General features: G+C 41.1%; 1 protein-coding gene across 1 annotated transcript in view; it reads left to right on the top strand.

Annotated features, from left to right (window-relative positions):
• The first annotated feature begins 534 nt into the window (after window positions 1-534).
• The window catches only part of DIAPH3 (diaphanous related formin 3), a 213,752-nt gene continuing 193,480 nt past the window's right edge, over window positions 535-20,806 (top strand). Inside the window, exons 1-2 of the mRNA XM_066571453.1 lie at window positions 535-684; window positions 11,625-11,657. Of these exons, the coding sequence (XP_066427550.1) occupies window positions 535-684; window positions 11,625-11,657 (183 nt within the window). The remainder of the gene's footprint in view (window positions 685-11,624; window positions 11,658-20,806) is intronic.

The raw sequence follows: 20,806 nt of genomic DNA, 5'->3' as shown, positions 1-20,806 counted from the left end.
GAACATTCAGGATGCAGAGAAGATAGGATTTGCACGATGAGGACACAAGCTCTCCCCTCCTCAGCCCAGGGCCGCCGTTACCGCAGCCCCACGGAACGCTCCCGTTCCCGGCGGGGCGCGGCCCGGCGCGAGCGGCTGACTCACCGCAGACGGGCGCAGCTCCCGCCAACCGGGAGGCGCCGCCGCGGCCGCGCGGGCGCGGATTGGCCGGGGCGGGCGGGCGGGGGCGGGGCCGGCGGTGGCGGGACGGTTCGGACGGCGCGGACGTTGCCGCGCTCCGCCAGCCGCGGCCGTTGGGAGCGCGCGGCGCGGGCGTGGCGGGATTTAGGAGCTTCTCCCGGCTAAATCCTGCGCTGCGCTGAGGCCGCGGCTTTAGCGCTCAGCCCCGCTCCTCCCCCCGCGGCGCCCTGCTGGCCGAGCCCAGCTAAGCCGCGCTAATCGCGGGCGCCCAGCTCGGCCGGGGCCGCCGGGCCTGGGCCCGATCGTGGCCGGCGCTGCCCTCTGCCCATGTCCCTGCCTCGCCCGTGCGCGGCCATGGAGCCGCCGCGGCCGCGCTACTGCGCCCCGTCCCCACCGCCGGGTCGCGGCGGGCGGGAGAACAAGGGGCTCCGTCGGAAGGGCCCGCCGGGCACCGGGAGCGCCGGGGGCCCCGAGGAGGCGGCGGACAGCAGGAAGCCCAAATTCGTAAGTACGAGCCGGTCCCGCGGCGGGGGTGCCCGAGGAGTGGGGCCTGGCGGGCCTGTGCCGAGGGGGCCCGGCCGGGCGGTGATACCCCCGTCTCCCTCTCGCCGTCCTCTCCGGGGCCAGTCACTGCCTGGGGCCCGCCGAGACCGGGCACTGAGGGGGAATACGTGGCACAGTCAAGTTCAGCTGGGCTTCCAAGGCTGATCCCGCCTAGTCCAGCTCGCCTCTTGCTTGCCCGTGTGAAAGGACGCAGCAAGTTTTCAGCTCTCTCCCGAGTGCTTCATCACAATTGCCTTTGCTTGCTGCATGCCAGCTATGGTTGCAAGGGGAATAGAACAGACTTCCCCTCTTAATGTGTGTGTAAACGGTGTTATATCTAATAGGACTGCGGAGTTTGTTTTGTTGTTGTTGTGGGATTTTTTTGTGGTTTTGTGTGGGTTTTTTTTTTTAACTTGAGTGATATAAACTCTACAGTGTAAAAACTGTCTTTGAATTTAAAGGACTTAGTATAGTTCTCTTCCGTAGGCCTGCTTTTACAAGCTTTTGGCTAGCACACCAAGAAATTGGGAAACTCAAGGTGGCTTGTCACGAGAGAATGTGTCTGCAAGATGTGCTCTAACCAAAGTGTACCCAGAAATAACCAGTTTTTGTTTGGACATGATGAAAATTCCAAGCATTAGAGTTGAGACCAGCATATATTCTACAGGCCTTGTATCCACGCAATCAGTTGGGTTGGAAAACACCTCTGAAATCATCGAATCTAATCTGTGACTGACCACCACCATGCCAACTAGACCATGGCACCAAGTGCTGTGTTGAGTCTTTCCTTAAACACTTTCAGGGATGGTGACTCCACCACCTCCCAGGGCAGCCCATTCCAATGTCTCATCACCCTTTCTGTGAAGAAATTCCTCATTATGTCCAGCCTAAACATCCTGTGGTGTAGTTTGAGACTGTGTCCTCTTATCCTGTCGCTGGTTGTCAGGGAGAAGGGGCTGATCCCACCTGGATACAACCTCCTTTCAGGGAGTATCTGCTGCATGCAGAGGAAATTCACCCCGTGCTCATATTTAGGTGGTGCTGATCCCACCTGCTCTAAACTGTTTTTGTTACATAATTACAAAAGAGATGCTATAACGCTTATATTAGACACTTGATTCTAAGGTGTATTTATGAAATGTTCAGTACTTGAGTGCCTGGCACTGGTGCACAGGTTCAAAAAAGTTAGCCAATAAATGGTATCAAACAGGCTGGCCAGACCTGTTCTGGAAGGTCACACCTTGCTCCTGGAATATTCCTGTTTGCTGCAATCTTTTTGTATTGTGGCTGCAGAGGCTACTGTTTGAACCATGTTCCTGTGCCTTTTTCTGCATGTGAGAATGGGCATAAATGAAACTGACCAAGAGCTATTTGCTTGGCTTCGTAAGTGGCTGTGTATCTATCCACTGGGGACACGTGTGTTTTAGTCAGGCAGGTGACATGGCCCCTCACCTGATGAGGCTTTCAAAAGGGCTCATGATTGTTCCTGTATTCTGAGTTAGATGTCCAGGAGAAATAGCAGCAAGATATTCTCAAGAGGTCAAAACATCAAAAAAGACTTTACTGGCAACCTCAGACAATCAAAGATCTTTGGCAAAAGGTTTAGTGCAACATTCAATCAACATAAAGTTCATCTCTAAGCATTAACTTAGCCCATTCGACTTGGCAGACTTTAGGCCCTATTAAGTTACTCAGAAATTCTAAGAAGTGGGAATTAAACGAAAAAGGAGAGCACGACAAAAAAGACATAAAAAAGGACACGTATAGCTACCAGCTGCTGGGTTCCAGCAGTGCTCAGCTGACAGAAGTTCCAAGAGGAGGTAGGGTGAAAACATGTGCTTGCCTTGGGTTCAGCTTTAAATACCCCTTGGCCTTCTGGGGCCCCTCCCCCAGGTGGGACTTCTGTTTGTTTGGCCACTCAGGAGCTGGGTTAGGGGCTCCAGAGGCCAGGTGTGGAGCAGTGCCTCCTCTGTGCCAGGAATTGGCAGCCAGTGTGGGGCTGGGATACTCCAGGAGTGGGGTGTGTGTGCAGAGCAGGGCATCACCTCACCAAGGCAATGGCCAACCAGCCCCTTGCCCTACACACACGTACCCCAAAATGTCTCATGGCCCCAGATCTCCCCAGTCACTCACAGCATGCTTTAGTATATGATCTGTGAGGAGAACGCCACGTGGTCTGGCCACTGTAAAAGATTGGATGGTGTTGCTGTGTGAGTTGAGGGTTGGATTATTCCTTTTGTGAGAGTCATTGATTTTTGTGTGTTTGTGACTGACAAGAGCTCTGGGTTGAGAGGTTTCACTTACTACCAGTACTTTAACTTTTAAGTTCTTATGCAGATATCACAATGGTTTTCATTTTTTCCTATAATTATGTGCTAAAACAGAAGTAGTGTGTTGCCATCACGTTCAGTTTTGCTAATCGTGTTAAAATGGCAGTACAATAGTTTATAGGGAGAAGAATGTGATAGATATGTCTATCTATAGATAGATATGTGATAAAAGCCATTGAGACTTTTTTCTTAGATGAAATCTCATCTTTTCAGTGAAAGAAGGCCTTTTCTCTGGTGCAGGTGAGCCTGTTGGGCATATGTCTAGGATTGCCAGGCTCTGCAAGGGTGATTTTGATAATGTGTCAATATAGGTATCAGCTGACTGGTTTTTAAGGGCATGGTGTTGAAGTCACAGCTACAGAAAATAAAGGGGGCTGAATTTGGGGTTCTGACTCAGGTTTATAGGGAATATAATAATCTTGTAGGTAGGTGTGAATTTCGATAATTTTTTTTTTTGCTGCTTCCTGTTCCCCTGCCCAGTTTCTCTTCAAGCGGGGATAGATGAGAATGTCCTTAATTCATGAAAATGCTTTGTCAAACTGCAATTTTCAAAAGCATCATGGTCCTAACGATAGTCCTATTTTTCATCTTTAAATAATGCCTTAAACAAAGATTTTATCCTTGGATGTTGATAGGGACTGAAGATTTATGGATTGAACATGGATTGTATTCTAGGTGTGCCATAAACTCACGGGGTGACCTTATTGTCTCTACAACTGCCCGGAAGGAGGCTGTAGTGAGGTGGAGGTCAGTGTCCTCACCTTAGTAACAAGTGACAGAGCAAGAGGAAAGGGCCTCAAGTTGCACCAGAGTAGGTTTAGATTGGATATTAAGTAAACTTTCTTCACTGAAAAGGTGGTCAGGCACTGAAAGAGGCTGCCCAGAGAAGTGGTTGAGTCACCATCTCCTAAGGTGTTGAAAAGATACGTAGGTGTGGCACATTAGGATGTGGTTTAGTGATGGACTTGGCAGTGTTTGGTTTATGGTTGGGACTTGATGATCTTAGAGGTATTTTCCAACTTGACTTCTTTGCATCTAACTCTTTCTGTAATACATCTTCAATGTAATTTTAATAGTTATATTAGTTTTGTGTCTAAATGTGTAAAGCCTGGCTCTCATGCCTTTGGGCTCTCTGTAATCCAGTTTTAGATTTAGCTTATGCCCTTTTCTCTGTTTGGGGTATTTACAGTGCCATACCTCATGTTACCTCAGTATTATTTCTATCTGTGTACGTTTGTCAGATTAAAGTAGCTGTTAGATTTATTGACCTCAAGTAATACAGATTATGTGAATGTAATATTTCTTAGTGTTCAAGGCTTGAAAATAAGTTCCAGGTTGGACCCTTCCAGTCAATACAACATATTGATCTGTCATAGCAGATATGCTAATCTGGAAAATAATTTTGATTCCCTGACAAACCTTGAGGTGAAATTGGATTGCTTATTGACAAAGGTGACATCATTAACATGCATCTCATCTTTTTTCTCCCTTCTAAAGAAAATTCTTTTTTAAATGAGGAAAATACAGTTTTTAAAAACCCACTGCATATGAGGGGTGGAGGGGGGAGAAAGAGGCATTGGAATCAGCCACTATAACTGTTTAGCCCTGTCAAATGAGGCCTTGATGGACTCTTTTTGAATAAACTAGCTTCTCAAAAGAAGTGAATGAGTTTCAAGTCTCAGTTGTCTTGGTTCTTTTGCAGAATAATTTTAGATACTTTTTTTGAAAGAGTGATGGTTCATTTTGAGGCACATACCAGCATGACTTTGTTCAACAGGTCCAAATTTTTAGAGGAGTGAGACTTCTAAAAGGGTAAAAGAATTTCTGTGCTACTTCAGCTTATTGAAAGCTCATCCCTAAACCCCTTGTGGGATCTTGTGAAAAGAGGAAATCTACAGGATGGCAGATATTTCACCTGTTCTCTATGTATACATTGATTGAGCAAGAAACTTCTGAAATCTGCTAGGGCAAGGTGGAGCAAAAAGCAATTGTTTGCCACTTGCTCTCCTTGATTCCCACCCCCCCCCACCTTATTAATGTTTGAAAAACATTACAGTGCGTGCTGTATTATGTGACTTCCAGCTGCACTTTGCAGATACTACATATTGTAGACAGTGATCCTCAAGAGATCAACTTCAATTTCTAGCTCAAATTAGAGGTGTTTCTATTAATTTCAGTATAGTGTTGACCTGACTTCAGTGCCTTTCAGGTTATGTTTTTGATTAAGTTCTTTATGAAATTTATGAGTCAAGAAGGGTTTGTTTACACCAATCTGTTAAAAATAGACAAATTAACAGTTGCATTTAACAGTGTCTATAAATCAAAGAAAGATGTAGTTAAGAGGAAAAGCACTTCCATTTCTCTGGCATAGAGTAGAAAGGTAAGACCAATCTGTGTCAATATCTTTAATTACAAAGTGACTGAATTATTGCTGCAGTTATGCCGCAGTGTAAGACCTTGAATCTAAATTAGTCTTTTAAAGAAATGATTGCTGAACAGATGTTACCTAAAGCACTTTATCGCAGCTTTGTAAAATTGTAAATTCTTCATGCTGTTATTTTTGTTGGCATGAATTAACACTGTGGGTTATGATACTAAATTTTAGTGCTGTGTTCTAGCACTTTGTTATATGATCTTACCTGTAAGCACCAATTTTGCATTTAACTCATCAATGCCTAAAGAATATCACTGTGTAGAACCTGTCATGTTAAGGTAGTTTTGCTCCTGATTGCTTTTCAGACTGCTTTTCAAGCAATAGAGACAGAGTGTGTGATAAAGCCATTATCTAAATGCTGAAGTAGTATATTGGAAATTAAAAGCAAGAAATGGTGTGCAGTTTGTAAGTTGCATTTTCAGACTGAGGTAGCAAAATTACTAAGGGAATATTGTTACAAAGGAGATCCTAAAGTGATAGCATTTTCTGTAATCATCCAATTAACTTTTCTCTGAGTCTACAGGTTTCTTTCAGTCCTTGATTTGTTCTTCTACTTGTGTTTCTGCTGGAGAATATCCTTTGGGGGAAAAAACCAGCTAATGTTGAATCTTTTTTTGGTGATAATGTTAATGGCAATGCATTCTTGTTCACTTTAGAATTTACAAAGGTGCAGAGGGGATTATGTGTTTATATGAACATCCCTAGTCTTCGTTGGTCTTGTTTCAGTGTTCATATTTTGTTGGTCTTTCTGTTATACTAACAATGCCCATCCCTGCCAGGCATGATCTGAGTTTAAGTACCAAACAATCTGTGTTTAAACTACCTGCTTTCATTCAGAAAGTTAGATGAGCAACATCACTTTGTGCTTGTGCCATGGTGAAAAGATGGTGCCATGCTCCCTTTGGTGGAGTGCCAAAACTCTTAGATGATACAGACTATACTCAGTATTGTACTAGGCTAGTCTTCACTGGTTCCAGGCCACACTGCCCTGTAGTGCTGGTGGAAAAGCTGAAGACATGGGATCAGAGTCCAATGTGAGATGTCATTCTCCTGAATTCTGATCCTGTTTGCCTGAACTGCTCGTACCACACCTAGAGAGAATTTTGTCCATAAATATGCATATGTAAAGACAGGGAAATAGATGTAATGACACAAAACATCGGACTAGTACTGTTGATCCAATTAAGTAGGATTTGTCATTGCTTTGCTTCACTGTCTCTACCTGGATTTGACTGGGGTAATTATATAGGCAATCCCTCAAGTTATTACATTCTATCTAGCAGATGAACTTCAAGTATGTACTGCTGTTTGGATGTGCAATATAGATCATAATCATCTTGTGTATTGATACATGGGCAACGAGATAATGTTGCCCCATCACCCTCCCTGGTTCGCCCCTCCTCCCTTCCTTGCTTTTGATGCCGAGGCAGCGAGATAATGCTGGAGCTGTGCAAAAAGCTGTAGCTGGGCGGAAAGAAGTAGTTACTTTGTAACAGGGTGTGTGAATGAAGCATTTTTTTAGAAATTAGCAAATTTAGCAGAGCAAGCTAACTGCAAAAAGCTAACCACTGGCTGTTTGAGCAGACAAGCTTATAGAGCATGTGCAGAGACAGAGGTGAAAAGTTCACACCCGAGGAAGACTTCTGAGCCTTCATCCAAAACGACCACCAGGAGGCTGATGACCACCTTGTTCAGAAACCACATATGTGCTACAAGAGCTTATGTAATTGTTAGAAAATATGAAATTAGAAATTGGAATATGATAATTAGAAAATATGTAATTAGAAAATATGTTACAATGTGAAGGTTAGGAAAGCATAATATGCACATTAAGTAGAAAAAGTATAAAAGCTTATATTGTGCGAAGAATGAAAGAGTGAGTTTGTGGTGGAGCTATCCCACTCGCTCCTGGCGCTGAATAAAAAAATATCTGCTCCATAGGCCTTATTCTGTGGAGTACAGTTTTCTTGCCTAGTTTTTCAGGCATAAGTATGACAATAAGATTCTTTACTGTGGATGTATATGAAGCTTAATAGTGTTTGGCTTCCTTTAGCTGGGTGGTGTGAAAGTTGCCTCACACCTGTCTTCATCATGTGTGAGCTTTTCAAGAGGCACAGTACTCTTTCTGTCTCAGGAGCAGTCATCTTGTTGCTGTGCTTGTGCTGTGAAACTCAGCCCTTGTATCCTGTTGTACCTTTCAGCTTCTGTTTAAGACTCTCACTATCTTTGGAGTTTTGCCAGCTCATCAAGAACACTGTATCACATGCTGCATGTGTGTGTATATCCTCTGTCTTATGACACTGGTTATTTAACAGTATGACTGAGGGACATCATCTCCCATAAGGGCTGATTCTGTCAGATTGCTTGCTTTCTTCAAAAATGATATACCTGTGCGTTTCTTACTCCTTGGACTTAGCTTTAAGAGAACTGCTTCTACTCAATTGCAAAACAAAATGACCTCTTACTCATGTCCTAGACTAAAAACTAAGGTACACTGAGGAGTGCAATTTTAAAATTTAGTTTATAAAAGTGTTTGTATATCTGAAGACTAAGCAATGGTGTTACTTCTGCTTTTTTAACTGTAGGTGCAACTGACAAGTCTCTCCTTCTGAACTGTCCTACGTAACTCTTTAATCTCTTAGTGCTTTCGTATATCTCTGACTAGAAACACAATGTCAGCATACTTAAAATATTGATAATTTGTGTTTCAGGTTTGCATATCTACTTTCTACATGATAAACAGACTAGAGGAACACTTGTACATAGCTCCTATGCCTTCAAATCAATAATTTTGTTATTGTGGAGTAGTTAATGGAAGGCTCAGAATAACATAGAAATATTTTCATCCGCTGTAGCATTGAAGCAGTATTCTGTAAAATTACTTAATGTTTTTAGCAGTGACTGAATATTATAGGAATATTACTTAAGTCATATTTATTTACTTGCGGGCCTGTGTTTAAGGCAACCTATTCACTTGAGCAGAATGTGTCTTTTGTGAGCTGATATATCTGAGCCTGAAAATAGAAATACGTCTCTGTGGTAATAAAGCACTCCAGCCTCTACCTGGTATTTACCTGACTCCTAGTCTAGTTATTTGTACCCTTACTAGAAATATGTTTCCTTTGGCTGTCAAGAGTAAAAATATGCTCTTGTTCTTGAGCCACAGCACTCCTGTGCAATGCCATTAAAAGATCCAGTGTGGTAAGTTTCTTTGATGTGGTTTTTGTTGTTAGGACCACATGCAATGTTCTACATATCTGTATCCTTGAATGCTATAGAAGACCAGTAAAGCTGTCAATTGATTTTACCTTTTACAGCCTTCTCAGAAGAGAAGGACTTGGTGAGGGAGAGGGGAAAAAGAGATCCCCAGTTCCGTTTTAACCAGCTCCTCTGACTGAGAAGCATTATAACATAAAGTTTACTAAAGAAGTCTTTAGAGATGTCTTACAGCAAGTCATTCAGCCTTTTGAATTCTGAAAGAGCTGAACATTAGGTTGTAGTTTGCATGGCATTTCTTCTCCTCTATAAAGTCTCTAAATACGTCACCAGTGTTGATATTTGATGCTGGTTAAGTAGATTCTTCCTTAAGAACCTGCTTTTTGCACTTGCCTTCGAACTAGTCTCCACAACTTTTTATGAAAGAAATGCTGATATTTTTAGACCTCTGTACTAGGTATCCAGTAAGATGAAGACTTTGAGAGGAGGCTCATATCTATGTTGAATTTGTTGTACTGTTTTGGTGCCCTTACTTGGTTGTGTGGTAGTTTTTTCACTAATTACTCAGATGACTTGGGTCAGTGAGGTGTTCTGATATACAAAATGGGAAGATTTTCACTCGTTGCCATACTAAATTGCACTGCTGAATTTCATTACTTAAATGAAAAATAAAATACTGGCTTGAACTATCCCACTAACTTCTGTCTTTTTCAAAGAACAAAACCTGAATCTGAAATTGCCTGGTTACCTGCATGATGATGGTGTCTTGTATGGAGCAATTGCAAAACATCCAACATCTGTTCTTAAGTGGAAATGAACCTGATGTTGTTGCTTTCCTGCATTTTTTTTAGTGGAGTGTACATGAGTTTGACGTGAATCTTGAATTTCCATTCAAAGCATAGAATGCAGGTGATTTTCATTCTAAGCAGATTATGTAATCTCCTGCCATGTTAGAGGAGCTCCATGATGGTATTTGTGCATTGCTTAAGGCTTAGTGATTTAAGTCATCTGTATAAAAAAGGAATAAATTTTCATGTTCTTCTCTACCTAGTTGCACTGTCAGACCATATGTTAGTGTTTTCTCTTGCAGTTTTGCTCACTTAAGGATAGAAGTATTATACCAAACCTTGGTAAATGAAAAGTCATGAGCTTTTGCAAATGACACCAGTTAACACTTTTACTGTCTTTGCAGATAATTAGCAGAATGGGAAAAGCAAGTAATAAACCCCAGTTCTATAGCAGTGTGTGAGGCAAAAGTCTGATCTACCCCTGTGGCAGGAGAACACCAGTGAGAAGACTGGGATACAGATCTTCAGTCTCCTGGTTGGATTGGAATAGTTCTTTTCTAGGATTTTATTACAAATCCTCACCTATTAGAACATGGAATGGAATTATCATAAAGGTTCAGTAGTGACCTAGCACCTTTTTAAACAATTTTTTTTTGTTTGTAAGAATGTAGTGTGTCACTGAATACTGTGTTTCCTTGCACCTCATTTGTCTTTTATTTTTAACTCCATAACCATTCATCAGACACTTCTTCCTCAGTTTCTTGACACTTTTCAGACTAGACCTATTGTGTGATACTATTTGACTTAACACATATTGTTCTTTAATTCTGAGGGATGAGCCAGAGAAGATGTCAGAAGTAATGGTCACAATCATAGAACCATTAAAGTTGGAAGCCTCTGAGATCATTATCATTAACCTAGCACCACTACTTTTGCTGCCAAACTCAAGTGTTATGTCTCTGTCTGCCTTTTGAACACTTCCAGAGATGTTGATTCCACATTTCCCTGGGCAGCCTGCTCCAATGCCTGACTACCTTTTCAGTGAATAAATTTTTCCTAATATCTAAGCTAACCTCCAGTGGTTTAACTTGACACCATTTTCTTGTGTTCTATTGGGTGTTAACTGAGAGAAGCGACTGACCCTTACCTTGCTAAAACCTCCTTTCAGGCTGTAGAGAGTGATAGCCAATTATTGTTGACTTGGTGAAGAGTTTCCAAATCTGTTAATTAGGATATAGTTGTTGACAGTTGCTGTAGCTGTGGCCAAGCTGTGTACACTAGGCAGAGAGGGGAATCTAAGAGAAGGGTAAGAGTCTACCTCAATAAGTATCTGACTTCACATTCTTGATATTTTCCTGCTTAGTCTGGTCTTAGCCTCCTCATAAAAATGATACATGAGATCCCTGCAATACTGACTCATCCGTTGCCAATGTTCTGTGCTGCTCTTTGGTTTTGTGTAAGAGCTGTACATCCTAACACTTGCTGTGTTTGTAAATATGCAGTGGAGAGCAAATATTGGTTCAGAAACTACTGTTTTGAGTGATCTATAGATTTTTTTGGATGCTCCTATTATTAAATGTTCAGTTTCTGCTCGCAAGTTCATGTTCTGCTCGCATTACTTGCATTACACAGAGGCATTACTTGAGACTGTTCAACAATGTGAGTAGTTTGAGTGTTGCAGCTTGATGGATAGTTTTGAATTCTTGAGGAGCTCTGTGTTCTCTTATTGAGTTTGAAATCTCTGGATGATTTGTTGTTGGTGTCCCCACAGCCATCTTGAGAAGACACATGTCTTGTATCTGAATTTCGAATGCGTAGGTTGTCTGTATATTAAGCTATAAAGCATAATTTAGTTATGAAATATAATAAAACACAACTTCTTTCAAGCTGTGTTTGGTTCACAGTCTTTTGATATTCTGTTGGAGGATCAAATGGAAGATTTTTAAAATCTGTATAACTTGCTGTGCATTGTAAACCAGCAAAGTACAACTTGCCAAGAAACTTGGTTCATTTCAGGTGTCAGGATTCAACACTGTTTACCTTCCATGTGATTTTGAATTAAAGTAACTATAAGCTTAATTTTTTTTTTTACTGAACAATTTTGACATGACTGCTTTCCTGTTTGATTTACAGCACTTAAATATCAAGACACTGACAGATGATGTGGTAAGACAACTTCAGTTTTGCTTTGGCTGGGCTAAGCAAATAACCTTACTGCTAATGCAATAAAAATAACCTTACTAATACAGGAAACTATCTTAACTTTGAGGATAATTTAGTTAATTGGCAAAGTCTCACTGAACTGGTAATTAGCTGTAACATAATCAGTATAAGTAGCAAAAATGTATGGATGGCTTTGAAGTATGCTCTAATCACAGCTAAATGAGCCTGACACAGGTAATTGTGCCAATCTACATGCAGTATAGTTAAGATATCTGTGATTGCATGTTTAATATCAAAGTTACTTAGGCTGCATGGCTAGTTTAAAATAACATGTTTAACAAAGTAACATTTGCTTGTGAAACTCATTATTGCTTGTTCAAAGTACCTTAAGTATATTCAGTGTCATGTTTAACACTGTTTCTCAAATTTGATCAGAGATGAGGTTCTGTATCTAACCATAAACCAGATTTTTTTCTTGCTCTTGAAGTTACCTATTTCACTTCCTGTACTATTCTTTTGTGCATAATATTTTTTTTTCTTAAAATACATAATTTTACAAAGTCTTTGAATTTGCCTAGGAAGTAATGTTTTGTCATCACCTAAAGATCAGCTGTTATGACTTCAGTGCTATACAGAGTTCTCGCGAAAGTACTTCTGTGTGTAGCTGGGAGCTGAACTGCAGAGAGATTTATGTCTATCAGTCTTAGTTTTACTTAAATCATCTCTTTCTATTTCCTTAGCAGAATTTCATTGGATGGAAATCGTGATTAAGAAATTTGAGTTTGCCTGGCTGATAATGCAAGTTTAACTGACTGATAATACAAGTTTGATTGTATAAACTTGTGTTTATCTTGAAAGACTAAGAAAATACTATCAGCTTTCTGAAAGCAAAATTATTTTTTGGTAACTAGAAAACAAGTTTTGATAATGTTGTGTAAGTGCTGTAGTTGGGATACACGAGATCTTGCTGTTTGTTTTTGTGAGGTGCATTTTTTTCCTTTTAAGGAGGCTAGACTGCTGCCTTTTTGCACTTTACAAAGCTTATTGGACTTGTCCAGCTTGTAATCGTAGCCCCAAAAAATTGGCAGGTTTATTGTGGATTTTGGGGATAAGAACAAAAAGTCTGTCATCTCTGTAGTAACCAAACTTTGCCCCAACTCTTTAAATTTCTCAGAGCATGAAAAAGGCCCCTTCACAGAGTAATGAAACCTCATTTGCAGGATAGTACCAAATTGTTCATATGAATATATATTTTTGAAAAGGGGAATGACAGCTATTTAGTAAAAGGCTAACAGTGAAATAAATTACAGCACCACAACATTTGAGAACATTTGAATACATGTCGGGGGGATATTCTGTTTACTTGCAGAATCATCTTGGAATGAGGGTATGTTTTCAAATGGACACTTTTTATTCCTCTCAGTTTTTTGTTGGTTTAATCTTTCTGTGTGTGATTTTGGGACAAGGACAAAATTTGTAGTAAGAGAAGGTAAAGAAATTGAAGGTTTAAGATGACTGGATTTTGTAGCTTTCAATGAAATAATATATTTCCTTTCTTCTCATGGGCAATTGCTTGCATGTTAACTTACTGCTTCATTATGCTTTATGAAATATTTATATTTCCCAACCCATTTCTTACAAATACAGTTGTATGTTAGTGACAAGGAACTTCTTTTGTTTTTAAATTCAGGTATGTTAGCAGCATGTTGAGAATCTAAAAATGCAGGCTGTTTCTCAATACCTAAATTGGATTATTTGTGAGATGCTGATGAATTGTCTACTTTTAGTGATAAATCCTCATTAAGTTCAAAAACCTTGGTTTTTACACAGGTGCTTCTTTTAGCTTGATTGTTTGCTATCTGGAAAGATGGCAATTGCATTCTTGCTCCACAGGGAAATGGAAAGCAGGTAGCTGAGATATCAAATTATCTCTCCCAAGTGCTCCATATTCCAACAATCACAGAATCATCAATGTTTGAAGATACCTTCAAGATCATGTAGTTCTACTGTCAACATAGCACCACCATAATCACCCCTAAACTATATCAAGTGCCACTTCCAGGTGTCTTGTGAACAATTCCAGAGATGGTTACTCCATCATGCTCCTGGGCAACTCATTCTAATGCTTAACTACTCTGGCAGTAATTTTTTTCCTAATGTCCAATCTGAACCTCCCTGGGTGCAACTTAAAGCCATTTCCTCCCATCCTTTCACTTGAGATGGTGGAAGAGGCCACATCCCACCTTGCTAAAACCTTCTTTCAGGTATTTGTACAGAGCAGTGGGATCCCCCTTGAACCTCTTCTACTCCAACATAAACATCCCCAGCTCCCTCAGCTGCTCCTCATAGGACTTGCTTTCTAGACCCTTCTTTCACCAGCTCTAAACACACTCCAGCACCTCAATGCCTTTTTTGTAGTGAGGGGCCCAAAACTGAACACAGGATTGAAGTGTAGTCTCACCAGAGCATCACCAGCGAGATGGTCACTGTCCTGGTCCTGGAGGCCACACTATTTCTGATACAGGCCAGGATGCCATTGGCCTTGGCTGCCTAGACACATGCTGGCTCATTTCAGCCACTGTCAACTAGCACCTCCAGGTCCTTTTCTGCTTGGCCATGTTCCAGCCACTCTGACCTCAGCCTGTAGCTCTGCAAGGGGTTTTGTGTGACCCAGATTCAGGATCTGGCACTTGGATTTATTTGAACATCAGGCTGCTGTCCGCAGTCCATTGATCCAACCTGTCCAGATTCCTCTGCAGAGCCTTCCTGCCTTCCAACAGATCAACACTTGTCAACCAGTGTGGTGTCGTCTGCATACTAACTGAGAGAGCACTTAACCCCTCAGTCCAGATCACTGATGAAGATATTTAACAGGACTGGCCCCAATACTGAGCCTTGGGGAACCCCACTTGTGACCAGATAGCAGCTTGATGTGGCATCATTCACTACCACTCCCTGGATTCAGCCATCCAAACAGTTTTTCACCCAGCAAAGAATGTACCTGTCCAAGCCACGAGCAGCCAGTTTCTCCATGGGAATGCTGTGGGAAATGGTGTGAAATGCCTTAGTGAAGTCTAGGGAAGCACCGTCCACAGCCTTTCCCTTATCCACTGACTAGGTCAAATGATCATAGAAGGAGATGAGGTTGGTCAGGCAGGACCTGCCTTTCCCAAACCCATGCTGGCTGGGCCTGATGTCCTAATTGTCCTGTACATTCTGTATACTGACACTCAGGATGATCTGTTCCAAGACTTCCCCTGGTACCTAGGTTAGTTTGACAGGCTTGTGGTTCCTTGGATCATCTTTCCAATACTTCTTTTAGGTGGCCTTTATATTTGCTAATTTACAGTCAACTGGAAGTTCTCCAAATAATCAGGACTGCTGGTAAATGTTTGAAAGTGGAATTGGCGAGCTCTTTTACCAGCTCTGTCATTATTCCCTGGTACATCCTATCCATGCCCATAGACTTGTGGGTGTTTAACTTGCACAGCAGATCACTAGCCATTTCCTCCTGGATTATGGGGGCTTCACTTGGCTTCCCATCCCTAACTTTAATCTCTGGGAGTTGGGTTTGCTGAGCACAACTGGTTTTGGTATTAAAGACTGAGGTGAAGAAGGCATTAAATACCTCAGCCTTTTTGTCATCCTTGGACACTACACTACCATCTGCAACCAGCAAAGAATGGAGACTCTCCATAGCTGTACTTTGCTGGTAATGTATTCATTGAAACTTTTGTTGTCTGTAACAACAGTGACCAGGTTCCAGTTTGGCTTTGACTCTTCTACTTTTTCACCTTACATAACCTTACAACATCCTTGTAGTCCCCCCAAGTTATCTGACCCTCCTTCCAGAAGTGATACGCTTTTTTTTTCCCCTCTTCCCTCTTACTTCTCCCCTGCAGCCTGAGTTTCAGCCTAAAGTTCTCTGTTTAGCCAGGCTGGTCTTTTTCTCCACTGGATTTCCTTATGGCATATGGGGACAGCCTGCTTCTGTATCTTTAAAATTTTCCTTATTACCTTATTTCCTTATTCTGTATCTTCAGCCTTCCTGGACTTCTTTACCCTCCAGAATTGATTCCAAGGGGCTTTGTCAGTCCATGTCCTAAAAAGTAAAAATCTGCCTGCCTGAAGCCCAAAGCAGCAATTCTTCTGGTGCCCATCCTTACTTGATTCAGAATTGAGAACTTTATCAATGTTGTACTGCTTGTGCCCAAAATGGCCACCATGCACACCATATCACCCACTAGTCCTTCTCTGCTCACAAAGATGTATTGGGACAGCTCCCTTGGTAGGCTGGGAGGGGATTCACCTGGCACCCCAAGCAGGGACCTACCTCCATTCTCCCTGTCTCTTAGGTCCCCTCCTGCCTATTGGGGGTGAGGATCTTCCTGAGATGCAGTTTGCTGGCATGCCTGTCTCAGCGGTGGCAGAGAGAGAAGAGAGTTAAGACTCAGAAAGGTTAAAAAAACCTCCATATTAACAGAATTTTATTAAAAGATATCTTATGTAGACAAAAAAGAAAAACATACTAAAATTACTTGGAGCATCAAATTATGCTGATTTCGTAGCAACTGCTTTAAAGATTAGAAAGGCTGTATAATTTTCAGTATATAGAGAAATAAGATTCAGAGTGAAATATTGTCTACACTTTTAGGATGTGATTGTGCACAAGTCTAAAGTCTATAAATTTAAAGATTGGTAAAATAATCTCTGAGATTGAGTTTATTAGGAATAAGAAGTCATTTTATCAAAGGGATTCTTCTGTGTATCTTGGTTTATGCAAGTCTTGCTCTTCCTAAAAGCTCTACTGCTAGCTGTGGAATTTCTCACATACTAAGAAGTTAATCTTGTAGAGCAATTTGACTGTAAAAGAAAGAATATACTTTTTTAATCTTCTGGAGCTTCAAGGAGGAAAAATATGTTAAGAGGTCTTTGACTTAGAGTCATTGGAAGTAACTTCTTTGATCTTTTGAGAAGTATTTCTGCTGGTAAGTGGGTTGCTTTAAGTTCTGAAGATACTGAAATAAATTGTTGCAACCCAGTTCATCATGTTGGTTGCCTATCCAGTAGGAATAATAATTATTTCAAGTGAAGACACAGGATTTGGTCCACTTTGTATTCTCCTTTTGTTCCTTCCTATGTTGTTAATGTTCCCCTAAGCTTTTGTTGTCTGTTAGCATCAGGGTTTTACAGCAGACTTTGATGACTGAGCTGTTGGCTTCTGTGACTAAAATGACTGGCAAAATGTCTGTGAGACTGAGTTATTCTGTAGTACTTGAGCAGATCTTTCAGATGTGAAAATGTGTTTACTTGAGTATATAGATAGCAAGCAGTGAAAAACGTGAACTTGAAAATAAAGGGTGGCAGTACTTTTTGTCCTACATATCTGTAAGGCAGAGGGAGAAGAACACCCGGTAAAAGAGCAAAAGCTATAAGCAATACTCTTGGCTTTATGCTTTCACTCAGGAAAGGAATATTTTCTACCTGTATATATTTCATATCAGAACTCTTCTGAAAGACTGAGCTTAGTGATCACCATCAGTGTCTTAATGGTCCATACATATATGAATATATTTTTTATATATATGTGAATGTGTGTGTCTCTTCATGAGAATGCGAGTGAAAGAAAGAAGGTTGTTCAATACTTCTAGTAAGATATTTTAGGTTAAACCATAATAATTCTGTAATGCTCTGTCTTCATAATAAGGTATCAGAAGTTGTGTCCTCAGAAAGACAACCTATGGGGAAGATACCTGTGTCAGGGACCGAAAACGGGTCTAAGGCCTGATGTATTTGGTCTGCAATTGTGCGCGTCAAAAAGATAATGTAGAAGAAGAACTTATTGTTAGTTGGTAGGCCTAACCTTCAGAAATGAAACTATGTATCAGTGGAATTCATCCTGTGAAAGGGGAATGATAAAGCTGTTGTTGGCATGGAGGTGTGATCCTGGGCCGTTGTGACCTCATCTCATGCACTGGCCCCATGTGAGATGATGTTGAAACTGGCCACTCCTAAGGGGGAGATGTAAGGGTGGTGGAGAGAGGATGACATGATGCACATGGTATTCATCAGGGAACACCCTGAAGGTGTGTGGCCCTCCTGCCTCTCCCACTCAGGAGCTGTGCTCTATCTCCTTCTGCTCGGCAGCTTCTCCAACATCCAGGGGTTGGTATGTATTTATTGCAAACATAACTAATGAAATGGACTTGCTTTGCTATTCTGACTGCATCTTGAGTTTTTTGTGCACAGGCATTCTCCTGAACCCGTTAACAATACCTTCCTACATCTTTCTTCCCTCCCCCTTTCATTCCTTCTCCTCCTGACGGATTACAGTAGCCTTTGAGAATTTTAAAGATTTTGAGTACCCTTGAAACCAATCTGATCTTTTTCTTGGAACCAGTATATTATTACATATGGTTCAGGTCTTGTTTAAGATCAGACTCTTAATTAAGAACATCACCCAGACATTTGCCCAAAAGCTGGATAGTTTGGAGTGGAGGAGTGTGTGGCACTGTATGGGCCAGTGTCTAGGGCAGTGGTCTGCATTTGCACTTTACCCCTAGCAAGTGCATAATCCAGAAAAACCAGTGACAGTTTTGGCCTTGGAAAAGGTGTTCTGCCACCCTGGCAATGCAGGAGGATCCGAACTCCTGCCATGTGTTGGGGCCTGGCCCAGGCCTACTGAGCCATGCCCAGCACTGCCCAGTGCCCTCAGGAGAGAGAGAAGGTCTCTGAATCTGACAGTGAGACACCAGGCCCGCAGCTGTTCTAGTCACTGTGACAGACACTGTGGTTAGTTCAAGCCTGATGACAGAGCCACTGAAGCAGAGAAACAACATGTGCTGGTGTTGCTTGGCCCTATACACAAGCAAAAGAAATGTATATGAAGGTAACTGTTCAAAAAAGATTTAGCAAAAGCAGTCAAGGAGAACAAGGAGGTTGGAGAGGGTGGAGAGGAGGAAGAAGCAGGGCTATCACAAGGGCCATTTTCAGTGCTGTTACTAAGGCCATCACTTACAGTGATAATGAATGTGGCTTTTTACATGTGTGTGCTGGATTTCATTTTTGAGGAATTTCTTAATATAGGAATAGGTGTTTTGATGTATTAATTAAGGGAGAAATGAGGGAGGCAGGGTGGCAGTGAAGTAACACCTTTCATTCCTGCATGCATAGCAGCTTTATTAATAGGTGATGTCTTGATAAGCTGTAGTGCCAAAAATTATTCTAGCAGTAACTAATCCATTGATTCCTGCATTATCAAATGTGTAAGTTCAATATATACTATTTTCTTATGGAGAAAGGTATAAGAAGTCATCACTAAGATCAAAATCAGAGCACAAAAAAATTTACTTTCTAGGGACCTGATTAGTAAGTGTGGTGAGTCAGAAAGTTTGTATTGTGGATCTCTGTGTAACTTTGACTTTTCAGGGCCATGGTGTGGGCATAAAATCACTTTCTTATTTCATGAGCTCTCAGTGGAATAATAGTCAGCCTATGAAATAAGCCAATAAAACCTTGCCATTCATCCTTGATGGTTGCTTGATTTTGGCTCATACAGATATTTTTCTTAATTTCCTAGAGCACTATTGCTGTATTCATCTATATGTATCCATTGATAAAAAAAATACCAAAAAATAGAAAAGATGCAAGGTCAAACCTGCTTTAAACTCTAGTGAAACTGTATCAAAGCTAAGCTTAGCTATAGCCTGTTGGTTAGCCTGATTTAAAATGTTTTGGTGTAACATGGAAGAGTATTGAACTTTTTTTTGCCGTTTCCTCCTCTATGCACTTGGATTGCCAGCAGCATCAGTGGTAGATTTCATTACACCCAAGCAATGAAATTTCTATTCTTTCTGTATAGTGCTTTCTGTGGACCATGAAATTATTTGCCTGTGTGGAATACTGAGAAGTATTAACTTTTCTGAAGCACTATCAGTGTATAATTTAAAAGGGAAGTATATGTAGAATATCCACACTCTACTGCTGTGCAAATCTTGTTATGAATTCCCTTTTATTAAAGTATGGGAATCTTCTTTTTAGGTTGCATTGTTTTAAATTATTTAAAATAATTACTTTGACACATGTTTAAATGTATTTATAATCCTATTATCTCAATTTGTCTTAAATGTTCTGTCTGATCAAATATATTCCAAGATGTGCTTTCCTCCTCTAGGATGAGTGGTATAGGATTTGGTGAATATGGGGAATATAAAGGTTACAGCATAATGTATAATGATGCAAAACATCTACTAGATATTCAAGAGAAGATTAAAACCAAAACATAAACTAAAATTGGGAACAAGTGAAATATCTCTTTTCAAGGAGGAATAGGCCCTTCTCCCTGAATAAGGGCGGTTTGTTTCTGGAGACGTCTGGCACTGCATGCAGTTCTGCCTGGCCAGAACTTCTGTTGCTGCTGCTGTGTGGAGCAGGAGAAGGAAGAGGAGACACTTGGGGAGCACAGACGGTAAAGAAGGGACTGAGATTTTTCAGGAGATACTGGAAAAAGAATTTAGGGCACAGCTGTCTTAAATGTAATTTGTTCGCTGTTCACAGATTCATGGGCTGAACTCCATTATTTAGCCAAAGTGTCTTCCCTCTACACCTGTTGTCTGTATGTGAACCAGCTGCAAATACAATGGCTTGTATCTTAGGTTATGCACTTAAAAGTGAAGATATGGGGGCATGGAGAAGCTACTGGCTAACTCATTTTTTGGAGCAGGCATGCTGCCTTTCATCAGTACTTATGAAAGACATTGCTTGAAAAGAAAAGTCTCAAATAATAGGATTTTTTTACAATTCCTGTCTAGTCACTTCAGTTTGAAGTCTGGCTTCATCTCCCCATGCTTACCATAGACTTCTGATTTTAAAAGCAGGAAGGGAAATTGCTTCCCAGTCAAGATGTAAGATGGTTTTTGTTACTGATGACTACTACTTCACTTCCAGTGATGTTAGCCTCCCTTTTGCTTTTGTTGCATTCTTTGTCTTCCTGGGTCTTGCCTATGTAATTATTCCTGTAGAGTATGCCATTCCTCATTGCCTGCTGGTTTGATGTGACACAGAAGGGCCCCATCATCCATGCTGAGCTCTTTTATGTTTATGCTATATTAATTTTCTGCTTTTGCATGTTCTACAACCATCTGTGAGTAGCT

This window comes from Molothrus aeneus, chromosome 2, assembly GCF_037042795.1.
Source record: "Molothrus aeneus isolate 106 chromosome 2, BPBGC_Maene_1.0, whole genome shotgun sequence".
In the NCBI taxonomy this organism is placed as follows: domain Eukaryota; kingdom Metazoa; phylum Chordata; class Aves; order Passeriformes; family Icteridae; genus Molothrus; species Molothrus aeneus.
This window is presented reverse-complemented; position numbering and strand designations above follow the sequence as displayed.